We start from the raw sequence: 24,207 nt of genomic DNA on the forward strand, positions 1-24,207 counted from the left end.
TGTTAATGTAATTTATTGTATTGATTTGCAATATAGCTTGTCATATCAGATAGCTTTTTAGAGATTTCAGATATATAAAGATTAATATTAATCTTTAGAAGTCAAAATAGATTTAACGATAGAAGGGCAGATTATTGTTATGATATTAAAATCTAGCAAATTAAGATTCTGTTTTTTTTTTCAGGAAAAAATTTAAAACTGTCTATTGCATTTAATTTTGAATATTGTCTTTCGAACAATTTGACATTAATACATGTATTCACTTATTTATCATAATATATGCTCCATCTGATTTATCTACATATAATTAACATTTTTCTTTTTTGATTTCAGGAATAACATCGTTGCTTGTGATCTCAGGTCACTTTCGTTTTTTTCCTTTCCTTCTCACCTTTTCTTTTCGTCATTCGTGGCCGAAACGTGGCATCCTGATGTCATGACGCGACTTGGATGTTCTTTGTGAGTGAAATGTTCCTCGTAAAGGCTTCAAGGCCGACCAGATGACTTCCTCTCACTTTTCTGCCCGTCCTATACCTCTGCTCTTATGGACCTCGATCGCGAAAGCCACCTTTCTCTCTCTCTCTTTTTCTCTCCTTGGTTTCTTCTCGTTTTCTAGCATTCTATACGCACTCTCTCTCGGATTATTGGGCGGTTCATGGCTCTCCCATCTTGGTCCCAAGGCTGCGTGGCACGCGAGAAGAGCCCAAATGGCAGATATCTCGAATCCTGTCCGGTAAAATCGAACCAAAGATAAACTTTAAAGTTCAGCGCTCTCGTGCTCACGGGCGAATTACTCGTCTATAGGTCATTCCTTTTGGACGATCAGCCATCAATTCGCAACCTGTTACTTGTTGCCTACAATTTGCCATCTTTTATTCCTATTAAAAATCCGTGCTGCAAGAGACTTTCAAAAAGAATGAAATTAAAATATACAATGCTGTCGATTGTCCGATACTTTTTTTATTATTATTCGCATCATTATTATATCTCGAGACAATTTCATGCCGCAATTTTGCGTGCAAAAAGATATTTCGAGAGATGAAAAATATTAAATGCGTGTTATAAAGGTTATTACTGTTTGAAGAAATAGGTCGATCATATCAATCTTTTGGGAGTGATGAGTGATTTGACTTTTTCTCTCTCGCTTAATGCGAAACGTAAGAATGCGGGAGTGCACGCACCAAACGCCTCCAACATTCCAAGAGTCATCGTAGGAGTTTCTCCAATGTGCACATTCCACGAGGTATGCATCATTTATCATTTTTTTTATCATGACCTAAATATTTAAAAAATGTGAAGAGACAATAATAAAGAACGTTTGCGCGTCTAGTCGATTCAAAAATTAAATATGCTCATTACTAGAGTTCCTAAATATGTTGACTAATAAATAATTTATTTTTCTTAACATCACAACTAAAAATAACTATTTTTTTATTATCGCACATATAAATCTAAGCTCCCACAACCATTATGTTTTATATCATGTTACACATATTTTTCTTATATTTCAAATCTTGGTATTACTATCTTGTTATTACTATGTAATAACTTTGATATCATTCGTGAAAAGAAAGATTATATTTTATATTTTATGATTTCATTTTTAAATATTAATATTAATTTAAATTCAAATAAACTTTTGAGCTTATCACATTTTATATTTTACTCTCTATATTCAAATAATATAATTACAGTAATTATTTTAAATTTGCGAAAGTAATTGAAGGACGGCATTAAATAGAGTTTTAAAAATCGTTTTTCCAGAAATATTTTATTGTCATATTAATTTACATTTATATAATAGATGATTTAAGTACTTGGGGATGGCAACGTTTTGCTATATACACTTGGTAACGAAGAGGAAGACTTTGTTCTTTCCGATTAGCACCTATCATAATAATCGATATGCTAACTTCTCTTTTTCTTGATCGTTTATATTTTTGATGTCGTGTGATAAAACACGAACAAAGTCCACCACTCTTCGAGTGATATTTTCATATATATAAATTCGAGTATTAAATTCTTCCAAAATTGAATTTTTGCTCCAAAACGGCAGTAGCACATTTGTTGTGAAAAATTCATTGACGAGATCGTTTTACAAAGGTCTTGAACTTTGCAATATAGAAGACGACACAGTTTTTGAACACATAGTTTAAGTCGTCAAATTTTATTAATGTATGTTCTAAGAAATCAACAAGTTTAAACAAGTATCATCACACAGAATAGCGATTGATTTAACCCCTGCGGTAGGCTTTAGGTTTCACTTGGACTTCCTCTTGTTGAGTTTCCTCGACTTCCTCTTGTACAACTTTACTTCCTCTTCCTCCGAACCTGCCGCGTCCTGTTGTTCTTGTTTCGCCACCTGCGTTAGTTTTGCTACGATTGTTTGTGCTAGCTCTGAAACACATTGTTTCAATATAAATATAACGCACTGATAAATTTGCGCGATGGTTGAAATAATCATTTATATGAAAATTTATTGCAATTTTATTTTTGTTTTGAAATGAGAAAATACTTTACGTCGTTAAGAATTAAATATAATACATTGTTATAAATATTTTGTATAGAATAAAAATCTTTTTTTATCATGTTGCATTACTTTGTTTTAGCTGTTGTATGTTCTACTGCAGAATGCGTAGAAGCAGATTCTCGTGAATGACTGCTGGATCCAGTCTGCGCTCTTCTCCTCTTTAGAGCAGCCAAGAGATCATCGTTTGATCTGAAATTATATTAGTGCATATTTGTTTAAAAAATGTGTGCACATTACACATTATTTAAAGGAAGTATTTTACGAATAACTACCTAAAGGGCCTGACGCCACCAGCATTACGAAGCTTCTTCGCGGATTCAGTCGTTGTCGTCGGAGCTTCGTGTTCCTGACTGTCTTCAAGCCCCTCTTCGCCTTCCACATCTTCTTCCTCAGGTGCTTGTTCTACTGGTTTCGATGTCGTTGACTGAGTCTAAAGAATGAAGAGAAGAGAAAAAGGGAACAGAAAAAGATTATATTCTATTATCAGGATTTTTAGGATTTTTTATAGTGTTTCATGCTTTTCTTGTCTTATATATTGTTTGTTTTTTTATTATATATATTAAAAGTATTATCCACCCCATTTGAGATAAATGTAAATATTCAATATAAATCATTGCATTAATGTAAAATATGGTAGACTCACCGGCGATACTTTTTTTTTCCCTACAGGTGCTACATTGGTGCGTCCTCTCGCGGATAAGAGACCTCCTAGCCGACCACCTGCTGGTTTTGCCGGTGCCGGTGCCGGCGTCACCGGTGCTGCTACTTCTTCCTCATAATCATATTCCTCTTCGGCTGATCTGCAGACGGCTATTATACAGAGAGCGAATATTCTGCAAAAAACACGTTATATTATAATTTCTGTTTATATTAACGCCTGCTTTATATATTTCATTTCGCTTAAGGTAAGGTGACATGTAACAGTTTTATATGTAACACTTTATATTTTTATAGAATAATTCCTTCAATTACAGGCATGTTAAAATAGAAATCTTTCCAAGAATGCACAAAAATGCAATGAGTATATCTAGTACGAAAACAATGCAAAATACAGATATCAATAAATATTACAAGAATTATGGAAAAGTGTTTCACTACATGTACAAGATAATTGAAGATTGCAGCACGCGATCAGCATGCAGATTATGTCCTTAGAAAATTATTTTCCTCTTGATTGAAAAGGAAGGCGCTAGACCAAAAGATCATATGAAAACCACTAAACAATTTGTGCTGTTGCGTATTTAAAAAAATATGTTATTCAAGTACCAGGCGTAACGCTGCGAAACAAGTTTATTGCGGTTAAATTGACAGGCTGCACTTAGGAGACAGCAAAATATGCAAGTCAGATTATTGCCCTGAGAATTCAGAAGCTGGAGAACGCGAGATTATGCAGTTTTAGGAATTGGAAAAACAGGAGATATTCTTGCGGTATAGAATTCTCTCTAGAATTTTTTTTCTTATATAATCCACATCTTGACTCTTATGATTTCTAAACATATCTTTATTTAAGACTTTTAAACTGTTAAAGATTACGTATATTTATATACGAGTTTCAACTTGACTAAAAATTTTTATTCTTATTTATTTAATAAGAAGTTGTTTTTTTCATAATTTTGAAATTTTGTTAACTTTCTTTAAAAATAAGCTTCTAGACTTTTATCTCTCTCCTCCTGCTTATTTTAGATAGTTTTTATTCGCGAGAGGACAACAGATTCTTTCTTGGAACAGACGCATCGAGCAATTGTTTGTGACATTTTGTGCAGGATACATGCAGGACAAAACTCCCGCGACCGCAACTTTCGCCAGGAAAAAGGAATCCGAGGACGAGAGATCCTACTCCAGAGACGTGCGCTGCAGCGATTATTATGTATGCTCGGCGTGGCTTGGCGCAACGCGTGTTGGTTCGCTTCGCGTGATAGTAGATCCGTGTACACCAGATGGATTTTGACCTATGATATTCACGTACACGAGACTTACTTTCTCTGCTCGTGCAACTCGTATGCCGCGCTGTTCGGGATTGGCCGCGCCATTACGACGGGACATTCATATACGTGAGGTGGCTTACAAATGTCAAGAAAACCAGCCGAACTCGAGGCCCCAGGTAAGAAAAAAGAGTTGAAGGGAGGAAAGGCAAAATTTGGGATCCGCAAAAGTCCGATTAATAGATCGCTATAGGACATTCACGCGGACGATTGCGAAAATACGAAATCGAAACACGAATTGGAATGAAAACAGCGATGACATTCTGAAAGATGACGAGAGCATTCGCTATCGCTCGAAAAAATATTTTGCAACAGATATTGTTTCTGTAAAATTAAATATTTTTTAATAATAATTCCTATGCATTTTTTATTTCTTGGAAAAGAATCATTCTTTCGAATAATTATTTCTATGTGAATCGATGTTATTTCTAAAATCGCACGCATAAAATGTTTTTCGAAGTTTGCCTAAAGTCAGAATTTTATTTTTTGAATTATTGAGTGTAATGACAATAATTGCGTTTGGGATTAATTTAAATTAATTCCTTCATCTACATTCATTAACACATTATGATTGTGTTTACGTGCATTAACCACGTGGAGCGCACATGTTGCATCCACGTCGAGTATGTACATTTCTCTAACACAAATTATTTACAGAAAAATGACAAATTTCTATTATGTTTATATAACAGTTGCAAAATTTTCTCTTACATCTTCTTAAAATAAATATGTCTATATTCTAAAAATTCCAAACATAGTTTTAAGCTCATATTGCCAGAAAATAAACAACTTACATATAATTTTTAAAATATTTTTACCGCGATGCTCTCATGTTAAATATAAAAATAAATTTACAGATTTACAAAATTGCTGGCATTTACAAAACCGCTGTATTCGCGTCCTCAATTTCTAACAGACTTTTCGAAATGTGTTACAACATGCTTAAACTTGATTATTTCGTGCAGGATTCGTGAGTAAATTCCATGATACATCTTCTTTCGACAAAACCGCGATGTATATTAATCGGATTTTATCAAAACTTTTATCTTGACGAAAAACATTTGCTTTACTTCAATATGGTTTTCACAATCTATAAAAACTTTGTATTACAAGTTTATGTGTATTTTAGTACAAATGTTATTTTGTATTAGCAAGCTAAAGCAATATTGGAGAACATGTAAGATTGAATAGCATGATCTATGACATTAAATAGTAATACTTTGTCATTATCGATTTCTGACTTGTCATTAAAAGATGCTATTAATATATACTGACACGTTTCGGAATATATTTTAATTGATTAGTATTAATTCTTTTATCTCTAATTCTTTCCCGAAGAAAAGTAATATCACATCTGATGTTCAATATCTAAAATTCAATACCCTTTCTTATTTTTATAGTTTCGAGATTTTTTTCTGATTTGTCTTTAATAATTTCTTGATGCTTTTGATTATAATCGTGATCCAACATCTTTTTCATTATCTTCATTCAACAAAAGTTCTTTATTCGCGAGCGACGATTAAGCTCTTTTCTAAAACTGAAGGATAAATTCCACAGATTGTATATATATTTTATATAGATGCACTCATTGCAAAATAACGCACATCATTCATTATAATGCATAATATCTTCGATGAAGATTTTTATATTATGAATATATCAATTAGCATTTAATTAGCATTCTGTCTGAATATATCATAGATAAAAATCCGTCTGTTCTTCGAAATGGAATAGCATCATTATTCATCGTGTATTATTTATCGCATAATATGCTTTTACTGTTAATGAGGACAACAAATATTTGTTGTCAAAGATATTAAAATTATTTCCATATTTGCTTCATAAGACACATTTGATTAATAAGACGTCTTATAAATACTAATTTTCTGTAATTCAAAAATATAAAGGTTCTATAATTAAAAGTGCAGCATATTATACGAATATGAAGTAATGATAGTCAACTTAGAAATCTCAAACGAAAGTTAAAATAAGTAAAGAGTTGTTTTCATTACGTTTTCACGCAATCAATTTACTCTCGCGCTTGTCGAATTCATCTTTTTATTTTATCAGAATGAACCGGTTAATTGACACTAGACTAGTCACTAGGTGATAATTAATAAGCATAATTTTCGTCATATGCAGGAATACGAAATTGTTATAATACGGAATATATTTTCTCATAATATCCTACCGTATGTACGCAAATACTTATTTATATCTCAGGAATAAAGTAATTTATCATATCTGCCGTCGCGTCACGAGATCACTGAACTTGCTAGAGCTTTGCCTTGGAAGGAAGCGATTACATTCGCATTATTCCACCTACAGGATATCGTTAGCGTAATGCATGGGTACGCATTGCTCCCGTCGTGCATAAGAAAGTTTCGTTGCCATTATCCCTTTCATCTTTCTTTCTCCTTCTCTCTTCCTCTGTCATCCTTTCTTATATTTTAGTCTCATCTTTCTCTTTACGTTTTTTTCTTTTTAAATTTAAAAAGATTCTTAAAGTAGAACAATGTATCTCGTGCCATATAAAATGTTAAAAATTTCCAACTCTCTTGTTAATTAAAATAGAGTCATCCTGTTAATTTTAACATATTTTGTATAAGAATAATTTTTCAATCTTTTTTTATGAAGAAATCGGAAATTATATTTAAAGTAAATATTCAAATTTCTTTTGCATTTAAAATATCATGTTCTTTTTTTCTTATTTTTTTCTTCAGCTTAATTTATATTTCAATCTTGTTTCTGCTTCTTTTCTTTATGTTTTTTAATTTCTTTTTAGCTGTTTCAGCATTTATTTATTTCTTTATTCTATATTATAAATTTACATTTAATGCATTTTTTATTGCATGTTGAGGAAGCTTGTTTCAGCATATAATAAATGTCTTTCTGTTTTATTCTTTTCGCTGGTTTATAATGAAGCAAAAAAATACTTGATATGCATTATTCGTTAGGATAAAGTCAAGGAGAAACCACGATATTTATACCATGTGAATTTTTTGTTTCTCTAGTATAATGCATATATTGATTGATTTCGGTTATAATTGTTGTTATGCGCTCTCGCTCTCCCATTACAGCTTTTCTAATCAATTTCCTGGTCCGAACCAGGAAAGAACACGGCCTACTGCAGTCGTATGTTTGCATAACGTGTCTCTTTGCACATGCTGTTATTGATATACATTATTATACATATATACATATATATATATATATATATATATATATATATATATACATATATGTGCACAAGTAAATATGATTTGCAGCCGCCTGATTATGAATCTGATTGAAATAAAAATGTCGTGGAATGTGAATGCTCAGCGCGAAATAATTAATATAAGCAGAGATTTATAAAACATATTAATTATATAACTTCTTACAAAATTAGAGCATATTCTAATAATCGTAGTATATTATCTTCAAATCTTATGGAAATACTATGCTAAGCGATTTGAAATATATTGTCTGTCGAGCGTCATAAATCAATTTACGTTTACGATCGAAAATTATTGGCAGCCGCAATTTCCGACAGGGCATTTTCAATTACAGATATTGAGTCTGAGACAACGAGTGCACATGGGCAGCAAGTATACCTTTCAATTGCGCATGTGTAACTGGCCTTGGAATTATTCAGGTTGATCCATAATCTATAGGTATGATCAGAATTGGCTGGTGTAACAATGCCTAATTTTTCTTGCATCCTTATTTCTTGTTGCACTTTCTGATTCAATTAGAGAGCATTTGATATTGCCAAGTAATACGATGCATCTAGCTCGTATAAATAAATAGATATCATAAGAAGGGATTTTTGCGTGTGTCGCTTATTCCTATTTAGTAATATCGCCAAACAGCTGTTCGATTAAGAACACTTATTATTTATGCGCAAGAGTATAATCACCTGCGGTTACACTATCAAAAGAAGTGCATGATTGCGACTACGTTCGGTTATTATGGAGAGATTGCGAGAAATGCTGGGGAGCTTGATGCAAGAATAAGGTAAGAGTCTACAAACTGCGAAATTTATTTTAGGATACATACATGTCGTATGTCGTATCTTTCTAATATCTAAATTTCATAAATTTCAGATTTTATTTTTACACCGGAATAACAATTGTCTCGAATCGTGAGCCGTGAACGGCGCGTACTCACGTGAATAACGTAAGTTTCATGGTGCCGACGACCTGTGGTAGAAATTGTGTTGGCTCTGCGGATGTCGTGCCCTTGTTTGGAGACGGCTGCGACGTGCGGAAAACCACTTATCTGTGGTTGATTATTACCACTGGCGCGAGGAATGGATATTAGGCGACAACAGAATAGAAGGAACCGCAGGAGCACACCACTGTAATCGCGGAGGCTGTGTACTTTGGAGTGCCGAGTCGAGTTTCCCCTTCTCTCTATATATATGGCACTCTCACTCTGCCAACAACCACCCGTGCACGGTTCGCGATAGCATATGTGTGAGACTCGGACATATCCTTAATGATACTCGTATACTCACCCCCTCACGTCGCGTGTGTAATACACCGTAAATACGCGGATTTAGGTTTCGCACAAACCTAAGGAGGCAAGTTGAGTGGCACGTTACTCGTGTACTTTGTATAAGCCCGCTGGGTAATTGAATCTGTCGAATGTATTTTTATAAAAGATAATTTATACCATAGATAGAGCGCGATAAGACATTACATAACTTTACTATCGATATTGTCGCCTTTGTCGTTTGTAATTAAAAATTGCAATTTTTAGACGTGGCCACACTTGCGCTGTCTACTACAAAAAGAGTAATATTTTTCGAACCACGCTAAAGGTCATGATTTGGAAAAGAGTTGGCGATCTCTTGGGCAATGACGCACCTTCTTGCATCGATTGCGGAACATTTTCCATATATGCCGGTGACGGGGCGATGCACATTGCCCGATAAATTGACGCGACGATATTTTTGAAGATATTATTTTCTTTCGCAAAAAAACATATGCAACATGCGGTCAGTCTCGAATAAATATTCTGCAATTCTGAATAACTAATGATTGTGTTTCGGCTGTGTTTCGATAACGTCACGTTTTCAAGTAATTACCCTAAATCTCGTTAAAATATATTACATTGCGCTATGAATATATCGCAACAAGAAATATTATATTTCGTGTCCACTATTTCATGATAATAATATTATTAAATTTACATTAAAAATGCTTTGGGCAAAAACATTATGCTAATTTAATCGTTTTTTGGGTAACGTTATTAAATAATCACGCGTGTGATTTTTTATCAGAATACGAAATTTATTCTTCGTGAAATCTGATAGGAATAATTAAATTTCAATCAATTTTTTTTCTTTTTTCTCTGTCATCTTTAGTTCAACTTTGAGGAGACAAACAACAAGCAACATCCTCCGTCGTGTAATTTTTCCTTTTTTTTCATTCGTAATTTAGAAGATGATCTTAACGTCGCATATTACATTTTCCCCACATTTTTATTTTTGTCGCCGTTCCCTCGTGTCTCTCTCTTTATCATTTTCAATATCTCGATTGTCCGCGCGACACACACGCATTTCGCGAAATTTATGCCTCTGGCATTCGCGGCTCGTCTTCGCCCAGCGCGATGTAAATTCAAATTCCAATGGTCGTGCTGTCTGTTGATGGCACGGCAAAGATATTGTCCAGCAGGCAAAAGGAACAGATCGATTGTGATCGAAAGGGATGCGTGATCGCGCTCGATCGATCGATATTCGCGAATCGTTACTCAATTACTCATCTTCTGTTCTCATATAAGACGATGTTTAGATCAGCCTGACGGCTCTTTGAGATGCAGGAGGATTGCCCTGAGAGACAACGTGTCTTAGATCAGATCAGCAGTGAAAGTAAAGGCACAGACTTCTACAGCACAAGATACTGTAGGCGAGAATACCATGGCATCCTGCTGCTGCTGTTGAATCCTACGGCCACATGCTCTTTTGTTGCAGTATCATGCGAAAGAAATCAAGGATCAATGAATCTTGACAATCGTAAAAATCGAAGCAATCTGCCTCTCTTTTCTTTTTCTACTTAAATTTTTAATCATTTATTATTCAGAAAATAATGTGTGTATATTAAAATTTTATTTAAAAAATTTAATATTAGACTTGTCAACAAATTAAGATAAAAGACAGCGAAGAAAAGACAACTTATTCAATGATGTTTAAAATCTTAAGAGTTATGAAAAAATAATTGAAGAGAGAGAGAGAGAGAGAAATATTTTTCAGACTTCTTATATAAATGTTAAAATATTTTGATCTTTCTATTTATTGACTCATCAATCCACTTTCTTTGGAAATATTAATTCAAGATATCAATGTCTTTTTTCAGTTGGACTAAATTTAATTAAAATCTCTAAATTATAATTATTTTAATAAAATATATACAAACAGCATTTATTTTGAAAATAACGCAAGAGTCAAATAGTAAACTGAAATTGAAAATTGAAAGAAGATAGAAAGAAAATAGAAAGAAAGGAGAAAGCACACTGCTATATTAATTTCAAAAAGAACAGACATCCATAAAAAAAAAAGAAGAAAGCGCCTTTGAACAAATTTCACATCGATTTGTAATTTCTCGTAATCAGTTCTTTTGTGCTTTCTCGCAAGGTGATAAATATTCGGTTAGGCGCCATACCGAAATCGACCTGCACTAAAGGAAAGTTTCTGTTGACGTGCCTGATTGACAGATATATTAATCGGAGTCGTTCCCGGCTTAACTAAAGGGAGCGGTCGGCTCGTTCATTTCGATTCGATCTATCCATCTGATCGAGTTGTCTACCCATCGATACTTTACTCTCATAATAAAAAGTTCAATTTCTTCGACAAATACTTTGATTTCAGTTTGTATATTTAATCCGCGAATCATTTTTCTACTACTTACCTTTCTAAAAAATCATTACTTTATAAGAGATTTCGAATATATCGAGAAAAAATTACGTTGCGATTTTTCTGCCGATATATTTGGAATTTTATAAAAATGATAAATTAATAATAAAAATAGAATTAGATATTTTGCTCTAAGAATAAAAAGTAAATTACGAAAAATAATGAATTATTAGTACTAAATAATACTTGATAATAATAAATCATCATATATATATTTTATGAAAGAGAAATAAGCAATACAAAAATTATTCTTCTAATTATTTTTAATTGTTCTTTTTATTATATCTGTTTATGAACAAAGAAATATAAGAGAGATGTATGAGAACATACACATATATATTCTATACATATAAATTATATATAATTATATCTAGACTTCTTTCTCCGAATATTAAAATAAACCGCGTCAACGCCAAAAAAATGCATTTAATAATAATAGAAAGATTACTAATTTTATTAATTATTTAAGTCTGCTCTAATTTACTAACTACTAATTCTATTTATTAATTCGATTCGTTTAATTTATCTGTTTTATTACTTTGAATTTACAATCGCAAAATTTGCTTATTTTCACTGGCGAAATATTTTAATCCTTTTAAAAATTAAATATATATTTTTCCTTTTTCAACGAGATGATAAAATAGGACTCTTTCAAGTCAAAATGAAACATATATCGATTTCCATACGATATTTGTGCTGTCATCTACCGCCTATCTGCTTAAGAGAATACACACTGAAATATTTCTTATTTATCATGTAATTAAAATTTTATAAACATGTAATAAAATATGCATAACTCTTTCTTTCAGATATATTTATTTTACTATACGTAACAAAAAAAAACATTAATACTTAAACTTTATAAAATTTATTTTCATAATTTTCAATTAGATATAAGAGCTACATTAAATTGATATTAAGATCTGCCTTATCAAGTGGTTTTTATAAGCATAATTTTATATATATTTTACATAACAAATTATTCAAATATAATCTTTGTTAATTTATTATTATATAAGAATTTTACTGAATTTAATTAAAATTCATTATTTTTCTTTAACGGAACTAAATCGAATTAAAAACATTTTCAGAACTGCATAATAAGAGAACGAAGAAAGATTATTGAAATATAATATTGCTATGTGATATAGTAATACTAATTGAAATAATATTTATATCATCTGAACATTTACATTCTGATTTTAATACGCATTAATATACTTATCCCTTTTGTTCGCTTATATTTTAATTTTAATTCTTTTTCTTTTTACAATTAAAATAAAATTTAAAATGTTCTATTTTAATTCCAGAAGAATGTGATACAGAAAATCAAACATTAACAAAATTTTTCAAATACTCTCTTCTAGTCAGAAATTTATATGGTTATTGTAAACAATACATTGGAAAAGAAAAAAACGCTTTTCATAGATTAAATAAATTAAAAGCGTATTATTTTGCCTATTAATTTTTATATTATTATATTACTTTCATAACATTTTGATAAAGTACGCAAAAAGATAAAGGTATATTGAAAGGTATATTGAAAAGAAAACAAAACGTTCGGCTTTGTTTTGTTAAAATAAAATTATAATCCAAGGACGCGGCCGCGACTCGAGCGGTGGCGCCCTCGGTGAGCGCGCGTAGCACGAGGTCACGCGCTTTCCGAGTCAGTGTACGAACGACGCGCGTTGCGCGTGGGGGCTGTCACTTGTTGCGTTGCCGTTGGGTCCAGCGTCTGTCTCGTTCTTTCCGTGAGTCCATCGCGTTGCCGGTCGACGCGCGATTTACCTTTTTGTTCGAAACGCAAACATCTCGAGAGAGATTTTCCGAATCGCGTCGCGAGTTAAAGTCCAACGTGTACAGTGATTGGTGAGCGTCGGAGTGAAACTCGTCCTTTTATCTCGTCAGCGTGCGGCTGTAGGATCTATCTCCGGTGCAACGGTATCCTTCTCTCCTCGCCGACGCCGATCTCAGCGAAAAATTATGGTGAGTACAACGGCAAAAGATTGAATTTCGATAGCAGTAAGAGATTAGGGGCAGCATTCGATTTGCACTCTCTCGCGCGCGTTTCTCGCGCAAGTTTAAAATTGACGCGTGACGCGGTAATTCGATTTACTCAAGTTTAATCCCGAGAGATGTGCAATACAGGTTAGATCATTTTTTCTTGTTACATTGTGTTTTTATTCATAGAGATTTTAGACAAAATATAATGCATGTTCTTTAATATTTAATAAAAATTCTTGAAACATTTCTAATTTTGAAAAATATTTAAATATTTTTTGAATTTCTTTTACTTTTTTTTTCTCACACATTTTTCTCACACATATATACATACGCATACTGCGTCGATAACTTTAGTTTGAAAAACCACAAAAAAATAAGTATGTCAATACCTATTACCATAACTATTAACAGAGGAATTATTATTATAAAAAGTCCTTTTTAATGCTATTTTAATGCTGATTTAGTTTTTCCTAATTTTTAATATATAATAGTGTTATTTAAAAAATATGCAGTTGATTATTTTTGAGAGAATAATTTTTGATGATACACACGACGGTATTTCTTTGAGGGCAATTATTATCTCTTATATAATTGACGCGCACGCGCAAGAGAGAGAGAGAGGCTGTCGCGAGTTTCAAATCACGAGAGACAAAGTGCGATTCGCGCGCACGTGCAGTTATAACAGCCATAGTTGGCAAGCATGCGATCCTTATGCCTCTCGGATATGTTCGGACAGAGATAATCCCGCGCAATAAAGGGGACTCTTGGTCTTCGCGAAGGGAACCTCGAGCTACTTCTCCCGCGCTGCTTCTTTCAATCGAGCAAAAAAATGTAGCGCTCTGGGGCGCCAAAAGCGAGATACACCCGGGTCGCCGTCCCTTCTGTTTCCTGTTCAACTTTATCTATATTGTTCCCCATATTCATTTGCGTATTCCACCTCCATCTCATTCGCTCCGTCTCTCTTTGTCTCCTCCTTGTCCGCTTCTCGCAATCCGAAGCTGTGACTAAAGTTTTGCGTTTGTTTGCCGGAAGAATCTTAATTTCCGCTGTGCATACATACTCGTATACGTCATAAAGGCTGCTCCGTGTCGGCCGCAGTCATTTTTATTCTTTTATGGATTGCTTGATGGATCTAATGTTGACTTTTACCTCAGCAAAAATTCGACATTCGTTCGGCGTCGATTGTCGCAATATTTCAATATTTAATTTTGAACCACGTTATAATTAACGTTTAACAAAGCAAAAGTCTGCGGAAAAATTACTTGAGCTTAAATAAAGGATTAGATTTTATTTGTAAAGATTTCGAAATTTTCCTATTGCTCATTAATAATTTATGTATCTCGATATTAAGGAAAATTAGACTCTAAATTCATTTGATAAATTGATCAATCAAAAAAATTTTTTTAAAGTTTAGAAATTTGTCCTTTCTTTCTCTCTCTTAATTATAATTCAAATATAGATTGTATTACATAACAGATGAATGTAAAAATTACCATATACATGTCAAAAGGTGATGCCCCCAAATCTCTGCGCCCATGTTTCTCCTTAGACACAAATAGTGTAACCATACTCCTTGATTTCTCCCTCTTTTCTCCTTTACCTTTCTCTTCGCTTATTTTTCTCTTTCTTCTTTTTCTTCTCTCTCTTCCTCTCGTTCCATTCCTGTTCTTTTCTTCATTCTTTTGAGAGGATCCTAAAAGCAAAGACGAGTAATCTTCATTTTTAATTAAAAATGACTATTATTTTAAATCAATTTAATAATCTTTTTATATTATTATCTCATACAAGTTGATATAATATCTATTATGCAAAATTAATAGATTCTACAAAATTCGTGCTTATAAAATCATTATATAATATACAACTTTTTTTTTAAAATATATTCTGACTTTTTAATTCAACTAATTTATTTTCAACTAATAATAGAAATTATTATTTATATGTATATGAGAGAGTAAAAGCATTGGAAATGCCAATTTTTATATTCTTCTCTGCACTTGTTCATATTTCTTCTTATTTTAGTGTATCTTTTCCAGAAAAGTTTTTGCATCTTTTTCCTTTTTGTCCGTCTTCGTTTTCTTCTCTCTTTCGTTTCGTACCTTGTCTTCTCTTTCTCCTATTCTTTGTACGACTGTATGTCCGTGTATGCGAATAAAACCTTCTCTTGGAAACCAGTTTCCAGCTGTTAACTTCTAGTTTCACCGCGCGATGTATAGATACATTACGCGCGTACACTTACACCCCGGTGTTTTTCTCTGGCATTGCATTTTGCGTTGCATTCATGCGAGAGCATGCCAACCGGTGAACTCGTGCAGGTTACGCTAAAAGACATCGCCAGGAGGGTGCCGTGTAAATTTACAGGAATCCTTTATATTCTTTATACCTGGTGCGCTTTAATCGTGCCATTTTCTTTACCAAGTTTTCCCGTCGTCTTTTTCTTTGAACGAAATTTACGTTTTTCCCCCGTAGCGAAGGTTTAATGGATGAGCGCACGAGCACTATAATGTATCGGTTTTGTAGCGATTTATCACGTCACAGATATAATGATTAATTCATTGCGTAAAAGTGCGCTCCTTTTTACGGAGATCATCAATTTTGATGTGTATTTCTAGTTGAGCAAAGCAATCACTCACACATTGATTTCTCTCTTCAATAAGTACACGCACACGTACACATATTTCGCATATAATTATCTGCCTCGATTAATAAGTCTGGACCAATTATCGGTATTACGCGATGAAATAATTTCTATTATTTCTGGCATAAATCTTGGAGGATTCTACGCAGAATCTCTGAGAAATTCCCGTTAATGAAGAAGTAATTTCAAGTACGGTTAAGCGAAAATTATAATAGAATGCTTGTAGAATCTTTTACGTCGCGTGGGAATTCCGCGGATATTCGTCAATATTAATCGAGGCAAATAGAATAAATCGAGATGTACTAATGTTCGGAGAAAAGATCGTTGCCCAGCTGCTAGAAATAATTTTCTCCCTCAACGAAAGACGAAGGGCACGCGTGTCTGTACCGAAATAGGCGGATGTGAGGCGGACCAACGGTTTATGTTCACAAATTCATTCACAGGAGCGAGATAAAATGATGACATGGGGGCAGGAAGAGACTTTAGTACGAGAGGGAGACCTATCGTGAGCTCGAGGCCGTTAAATGTCGATCCTTTTTACTGTTTGATCGTGAGTGACGTTGAGTCGCGATTGTAAATCGTCCGAAAATTTGCAACGCGTGTGGTTTATTTCGACATTGAATATCCTGTTTGAATTACTGACGGCCTTAATCAAAGTCAATAATCGCACCGCGAGCGTTACGTTTATGAAAGGGATTATTTTTCTTTGAAAATCAAAGTTGAATTATTAATTGATATTTATGATTTTTTTTGATACTTTGTTAATAATGTTAGATAGAAAATATATCGTTTGTCTCTCTCTCTCTCTCTAAATTTATCAAAAAATATAACTTTACTTATTTTAAATCTTATGAGATATTTCGAGAAATAATTGCAAAATTAATTTCATATATTTGTGTGAAGCAAATTACATTGTCAAAGCAAAATATTAATTAATTTTTCCTGATGTCTTTCTTTATTTTTATAAATTTTATAATATTTTATAATATCAGTATATAATTATAATTAAAAAAAAATATCTTTTATTTTTTAAGATAAATGTGAACATATTTTTTTGCGCACGTACACAAATATATAAAATATTGTTGCAATCGTTATTTCGGAAATAAATATTTCTTAGGAAGGTGCATTCTTTAGAGTGCATTTTTTCCCTATGCTTCCTGGAATTTCTTTCGAGGAAATCTCCGTGAAGGCAGATGGTGGCAGATGGTGGACTACTGGATCAGGTCAGATCTCGGACAAAGAGCATTCGAACCTGCCGATGTGAGAGGCGATTCCACACGGTAACGCATTCCTCGGTCGGGATTGGGCGGCTAATGTGCACATACCTGCATATAACGACCGGGCACTTTAAGTGTGTAACGGAGTCTTCACAATCGGCGCTTTGTAACAGAGCAAGTTGCTGTCGCGCTTATTTGCTCGCGATTTGTTCACGATCGTGTTAATTTTCGTCCTTCATCCTTCCGCATTCATTCCAGGATTGATTTAAAAGACCATGACGTCATTGCTGCTCGCGAGTACCTTGGAGGGCCTAAATTGTAGATTTAGATGTAGTATATAAAAGAAATTTTTTATACAAAAGTTTTTTGCACAAACGCAGAACGCGAGGTATCCTTGAATCTTTAATATTATCGATACGTATTTCTGCACAGTATTTCGCATTTGCCATAAAATTATGTCTGTACGAATATAATGACCGGCATTCATATATTCGACGCTAAATATAATTCTTTGATTGATGAAATGCGCGATTGTCGTATAAGACGAATAAAATTCTGATTAGATGATCAGAATTCTTTTCATATGAGTCACATGATCTATAAAGCAATTTTATTACAAGTCACCGCGTTTATTAAATTTTTTATATATTTTTCAAACATGTTTTCCGAACAGCTAAAAGTTTTAAATGTATAGTGAATATATTATTTATTTATCCAGATGTTTCTTGCAATAAAACATGCTGAAGTAAATACGGTAAATGAATAATATATTGCATTTTCATTGCAGTCTGCCGCATCTAATTTTAATAATTAAATTTGATATAATTATGCTTATCATTTGCTCTGAAAAATTATCAAATGAAAAATGCATTTATGCTACTGATTTGTATTTTGTTCTCTATTGGTATATTTATCGTTAAATTAATAATTTACTAATAATCTAGCAACATATATTTTTAATTACATTTATTGCAATTATTAAATTACATTTAAACAAAATAAATAGTAATTATATTCAGCAATTTTGTGTACAGTTAATTTTACAATTAATTATTATAAACATCTATTCTAGAACAATAGAATATATACGAGTTTGAAAGAATAATACAGTTAATATTGAGTCGCAAGGAGAATATTTTCTCGCAATTCATCGCTTTTAATTGCAATCACTATTATCCGCGTATATGACGTCAACTGCACGAACAAGAAATAATTATATACCACTAAAAAACTAAATGAGAATATGATAATGCGATAAAAATAAATCAATTTATACGTGGTCGATATACATAATATTATTTCTCATAATATGATTCCTCATATAGTGATTACGTAATTCTTATTAAACCTATTTCTATTACGTAATATGTCTTGAAAAATAAAAATGGAAAAGGCTGAAAGTAGTATTACTAAATTATTTGTACAATGATATTTATATATTACTTCAATATCAATTAATTTTACGTAATTTTTAATAAGTCCATTTCTGACACAAGAAAGATTTTCAATTGTCAAAGCTTGTGATGGAAAACATTATGTTATTGCAAGACATTTACAAAGTTATTCTCTTCTTACACACTTTATGTTCATAAAGTGCAATCTCGTAAATAGAAACTTAAATTCAGCAGTGCCAAAAATTTGCATAAACGTATAGATGCGCATTTGGCAACGAAAGAAAGAGAAACAAGATAAATAAAAAGTCGCGTGTATTTTGTTGTATACATGCGCATTGTGTAACTGTGCTTCTCTTTGGAGTAATTATGCGTTTTAAATTCATAAATATTTATGGGGGCCCTGTCTAGAGATCCCGTCTAGACGGGTATCCCGTTCCAAATTATTACTTTGAGCGGTGGATTTATCCAAAAAAGACGGTCAAGAAATAAATATATCTCAAGCATACAAAAGTGTTGATTTAATAATTTGATCATTAACATTATAACTCAATAGGAACACGCCCAATTAATTACGCAATTATCATAAATATAATCGATGCGATGTGATTATGTTTTATATGTGATTCTTGTAATAATTATATATGTATGTATTATGTATGTATTCAGAAATAGAATCTAATTTATTCTTTATTCATGTGGAATAATTGATGAAATAATTACATCGTAACTTTTGATTATTAATTGAATAATATATAAAGAATATATTATGAGATAATTGAGGAGAATTAAAACATTGAGCGTTCATTGTTCATAATATTTCGCTCGTTTATTGAATTAATCATTAGATTATAGAACGACCGTTAATAATAGCATATTATATTAATTAGATATATATATCTTTCTTGCAAACAAACGCACGCGATTAATATGTAATAATCATAATCTTTTATCGCGAGATTTTATCTGTCATCATTTTGCTCTATATTTTCATATTAAATGCGGTAAATTTGTCATGAAATATTTTTAAATCTTTTTCTTTATCAAATCATTTTAATTTATGATATGAAAATATTTTAAAATCTATTGTAATAATTTATAATAAATATATATTGCTTTTCAAATTTTATACTTATTATTTTTATTATTTTGAGAACAAATAACAGAATCCCTTAACGAGTGGAGGTTTCATATAAAGGGCGATTATACCGTGTAAAGATTAAAAAATCCATTTTTCATTTATTGCTTGTGTATTCTTCCTTATCGACTATCTCTTTCTCTCCTTCTCGTATACTCACGTTTATCAACAGTAGGAATACTCGATGTTGCTTGCATCTAAAGAACTGTCACCGATACAATTGAACGCAGGATATTTCGAATGAAAATTATTGAATTTTATGCATATTTCATTTACGAAAATTATGAAAACTATCAGCATTTTAAAAAAATTATTACAAAAGAAAAGACACATGTATATAGAGTGACTTTATATTAAACTTTGCACACAATACAGAATTTAGAAATATGCATATTTTATTTTTAGATTAAAATAAGTAACAGTAGCGCGCATCAAACGAGAGCTTATTGATATAAATAATACGGCATAATATGATGCGTGTGAGTATAAATTGATGGAAATGTTTGTCATTAATATGATACATAATTCTCAAGTCACTCGGTATTTCGCTATTGAATTTTTTCATCATGTACATTTTTATAATCGTAATAACACACTGACGTTTCCTGGTATCGATACTCGTTCGCATACTCGTTTTCTGCACAACGTTTCTTGCACAAGCAGTCGTTTACCTTGCAACTCGAATGCGCTATATTTCGTCTCGTTTTTATCAATAAATCATGATTGCGCGGACAAAAAAAAAGGAAAACGGAAGAAGCAAAGTAAAATAAAAATTCCCGAGATGGATTTAAGTACGCGGAGAATCATCGCAAAGAGATTCGATGTGGGAGAAACGAAAATCGGAGAAGGCGAAGGTTGAACAATGGGGGGGACTCGAGGGAACGTTCTCGATCGATGTACGCTTGATTGAAGCCAGGACAAAAAAGAAATTCATCTCTCGATCCAAGGAGAAGGTCTTGAAAGATCGAAAGGTCGTCTCGCAGGAAACGTTTCGAGACTCTCTTTAGCTCCTAGCCTCGAGTTACGTATCGGATCCGCTATCCCATATAGTTTGCGGATCATAAATGATATCGTGACTATTTTTATTTGTTGCGTAATAAAAGTTATGATATATACGAAAAATTTTTGACACAAATCTGAAAAAATATCTAATCATAATCATTACTTTTATAGTTTTTATTATTCATATTTTTAGTTATTCTCGAGGATAAAAAATTCGCTGATAATCAGAAACATATTTCGTGATGCAAACGAATTAATATACATTTCGAGGAAACTTGATTTTTCTCTCGATTTCAGGAATATAATTTTCAGAAAATAATCGTGCTCGCGTAGAGAATATACCTCCATAAATCAGAGATAAATCATACTATTCTATAGAATCGTGATAATACGAGCTCGCGATATCTAGCGTCGTGGTAATTCTCAGTGCACACGCAAGGTGCTTTAATTAAAATTCCATTTGCTTGTTCAGCTCGATAGAAATTTTTTACTGGCCCAAGTGTTCCTAGATTACGGAAGTTTCGGTCGCTCTTCTGTCTTTGAACGTATAATTCCGGACATGTGCACGTAAGATTATTTCAGTATCGAAGTATGCTTATATAAAAAGATTATTCAATTGTGATACAATGATATACTACAATTATTGTGCAAGTTTCAGTTGGAGTAACGAGATTAAATCGATCGCAGACTTGCTTCTCATAAATTTTTATTAATATTATACGTTACACATTATCCTCAACTAAAAATAATTAAATTCTTAATTATCATTGATTTTTCGTGTTTCTTCTTTTTGGTTGGTGCATAAAAAAAAGTTTGTCACCTTTTTCTTAATTTTTTTCTCTTGAATATTTCAGTGAGAATGTTGATTTTGCATATGAAAGATATCTTCGAGCAAATGGTTCCTCGATTGTTAAAAGCGATTCGACGAAAACAATTGGATATTGTTACGGTTGAGAATCACTGCGATCCTCCCCCCAATACGGTGATGTGTCATAGGTAAATACATACGTACCTGTAACTCGTTATCAGCGTTAACAGGCAACTCGCTCACAATCGAACCGAGTCTTTGCGAGCTCGCGTGCAAGAGAGAGTCCTCGAACGAAGCGTTTCTCCGGTCTCCGTTTCTCGCGTTTGCCTCGGCCAGTTCTCGTCTCGGCCATTCTCTCTCCTCATTATTCCCCATCTTCGTCTCGCTCTTTCTTACATTCTCAGTCTTCTCCCTCTCCCCGTCGTTTCTCTCTCTTTCTCTCGTACTCTACGTACATTATACGAACAACTCGTCGTCAGTCAGTACAGAGACATCGTTGCCGGCGCCTCGTTTATCTCGCTCCCTCTTCTCCTCCTCTTTCCTTTTGCTCTCTTTCTCTCGTCTTTTCGTTCTGTCCTCTCTCCCCTCGACTTTGTTTAATTTTTCTTCTCTCATTAACCGTATCGCGTTATCGTATCCTCCAGGTCCAGCGCCTACTCCAGAGTTTCACTCTTCTCCGCTCTTTTTGCCTCTTTTGCGCAAGGAAGAAAAGAATGTCGCGAAAAATCACGCGTCGTTCGTTATCGTGTGACAGTGACAGTGTGTCTGAGGTGTGACAATGATAAGAGAGGGGATTCTTCCCTCTTCCACGTTCGAGATAAGGAGTTAATCCGTCACGAAGGGATCGACGAAAACGGAGCAACTTTACTCTTCGTGACTTCTCCCGGTGTATTCGCGTATGTGTATTCGGTAGTAACGGCTTCATAAATGCATGCATGCTCGCTTCTTTTTAAGAATTGCATCTGCTGCAAAAACTGCAGCCCGTTGGCTCTATCTCTTTCGTGTCGCGCGAACAGTAGAGTTTGCGCTTCATCCTTTATCCTGTTTTCCGTTTCGCATTTCGCGTCACGTCGCGTTACGTCGGCGACTTATATGATTTCCAAATAAATCCCAAAAAGTGCGCGCAAATATCGTTATCTTTGACAAAATTCTTTCGCCGCTTTCACGGTGTATGCATTTCTATGCACACGAGCAGCTACAGCGAACAATAGACGTCGAGTGTGTCGCAAGCGAATAAAGTGTAAGTTTGCATTTTATTCGCTTGTAAATCACATCTGCTTGTGCGAAACGTGTAAATTCTTATCTCGCGTAAAATTCGTGCCAATAAATAAAATTTCATGCGTTATCATGCGTCATCATCGACCTTCGCGTAGGCGGCCACGAGATGCGAGAACGATATTCCAGTGATATCGACGCGAGGATTATCGCGCGTACATACTTGTCGAGCAATTATCGCATCGATATGACAGCATCATTGACGATGACGATTAAATTTAGGAATGATCGACGCAATCACAGATTAATACCATGCACGCCGATGCCGGGCACGATTGTCGAGTAGCATCATTATCGTATTAGCAGCATCGAGCGTTGCTCGTTAATCCGTTAAACGTTTGAGCTGTGACAACTTTACATTCATCCTGCTATCGAAACTACGACACACGTGTATCTAATCTTTGTTGTCTATCATTGTTTCTTTCGTGTGAGTCACTGAAATAATATTTGCGACATTGTAACGTTCGCAGATCTGATTAGCAATTATATAATTATGTGCAGTCAAAACATTGTTAAGTAAAGCTTCTTTTATAATAATCAAAGTATTATATTTAATATTAATGGAGTCAATTTAAAATATTTATACACACATTTTTTAATTTAGAATTAAATTACTTTAAGATGTGTGAAAATTGTCTATAGGAAATTTAATCTTAATCATTTCTCGGCATTAAATTTTTGGAGCAGTAACGATATATTTTGACACAATGATGGAATAAAAATTCCGCGTCAATTAATTTACCTTTTAATTATTTTCTCGAGATTAGTTTGACTGAATTATTGATTGAAATTATTGCAAAAATTAATCTAATGAATCTCAGTAATTGCCTGCTCCAGATATATTGCTCCGGCTACATAATATTTTCAGTCACTCCTCCATATTCATAAACTAATACGCGATGTAGAACTTATCGTCGCGGAAACTTTAAAGTTGTCGATCTGCCTCTTCAAAGGAACCGACGTGCCTTCGATGGTTATCTTCAAGCAAACGCTCTTTACGTCAGAATGCAAGCGCATTGCACTCAGTCCGTGGACTCTTAGGTATTATTATCTATATGCGAATCGAGATGTATCGCGCATCATTAAAAGAGAAAAAAGGAATATATAAAATTCCTACAAAGTTTAGCGTACTGATAACTTATTAAATGTATAGAGAGCAGTTGTTGATATCGAAACGCGGAAGTTTACAAAGGAAATAGCATCGGTTTGATACATCTATTTAATTTACACAAATTTATATGTTAATTTTTGAAGTTTTGTTTCTGCCATCTTCATTTTCTAATTTTTCTGCAGAGCAATTTTTGAATATCAAAGATGTATC

General features: G+C 33.2%; 2 protein-coding genes and 2 long non-coding RNA genes across 24 annotated transcripts in view; 2 read left to right on the plus strand and 2 right to left on the minus strand.

The window, feature by feature from the left end:
• Positions 1–1,752: 1,752 nt before the first annotated feature.
• LOC145965088 (uncharacterized) lies at positions 1,753–8,853 on the minus strand. The gene is made up of 5 exons (XM_083088396.1): positions 8,665–8,853; positions 3,174–3,363; positions 2,803–2,960; positions 2,600–2,719; positions 1,753–2,397 (listed from the first exon to the last, which is right to left on the minus strand). The coding sequence occupies exons 1-5, from the start codon at positions 8,682–8,684 to the stop codon at positions 2,235–2,237; spliced, it is 651 nt and encodes a 216-aa protein (XP_082944522.1). The 5' UTR covers positions 8,685–8,853; the 3' UTR covers positions 1,753–2,234.
• Positions 2,521–9,513, plus strand: LOC145965090 (uncharacterized). Of its 2 annotated transcripts, none has more exons than XR_014436609.1 (6): positions 2,521–3,435; positions 3,505–3,958; positions 4,294–4,631; positions 8,065–8,511; positions 8,601–9,079; positions 9,259–9,513. It is a non-coding gene; the product is annotated as an uncharacterized LOC145965090 (long non-coding RNA). The 2 variants fall into 2 exon arrangements; XR_014436608.1 differs by having other exon boundaries at positions 8,403–8,511.
• A 3,360-nt stretch (positions 9,514–12,873) lies between these two features.
• LOC145965095 (uncharacterized) lies at positions 12,874–22,656 on the minus strand. Of its 2 annotated transcripts, none has more exons than XR_014436611.1 (3): positions 21,816–22,656; positions 14,908–15,107; positions 12,874–14,661 (listed from the first exon to the last, which is right to left on the minus strand). It is a non-coding gene; the product is annotated as an uncharacterized LOC145965095 (long non-coding RNA). The 2 variants fall into 2 exon arrangements; XR_014436612.1 differs by lacking the exon at positions 21,816–22,656 and adding an exon at positions 17,381–17,843.
• LOC145965091 (uncharacterized) overlaps positions 13,103–24,207 on the plus strand; it is a 190,287-nt gene continuing 179,182 nt past the window's right edge. For 11 of the 19 annotated variants that reach the window (XM_083088400.1, XM_083088397.1, XM_083088405.1 and 8 more), the window contains exon 1: positions 22,072–22,507. The gene's annotated coding sequence lies outside the window, so the exon portion shown is untranslated. Of the gene's footprint in view, positions 13,397–22,066; positions 22,508–24,207 lie in introns of those variants that run through there. The other 8 variants (XM_083088413.1, XM_083088416.1, XM_083088414.1 and 5 more) reach the window with 3 other exon arrangements.

The sequence above is a fragment of the Camponotus vicinus genome, unplaced genomic scaffold (assembly GCF_025532165.1).
Source record: "Camponotus vicinus isolate PSW18456_S1 unplaced genomic scaffold, iyCamVici1.0 SCAF_14, whole genome shotgun sequence".
NCBI classification, from domain to species: domain Eukaryota; kingdom Metazoa; phylum Arthropoda; class Insecta; order Hymenoptera; family Formicidae; genus Camponotus; species Camponotus vicinus.

Coding starts and splice junctions, on each gene's coding strand:
- LOC145965088 (XM_083088396.1), bottom strand. CDS start 8,684: ATGAAACTTACGTTATTCAC. Junction 3,364..8,664: donor ATGAAACTTACGTTATTCAC/GTGAGTACGCGC, acceptor TGTTTTTTGCAG/AATATTCGCTCTCTGTATAA. Junction 2,398..2,599: donor CATACAACAGCTAAAACAAA/GTAATGCAACAT, acceptor AATGTGTTTCAG/AGCTAGCACAAACAATCGTA.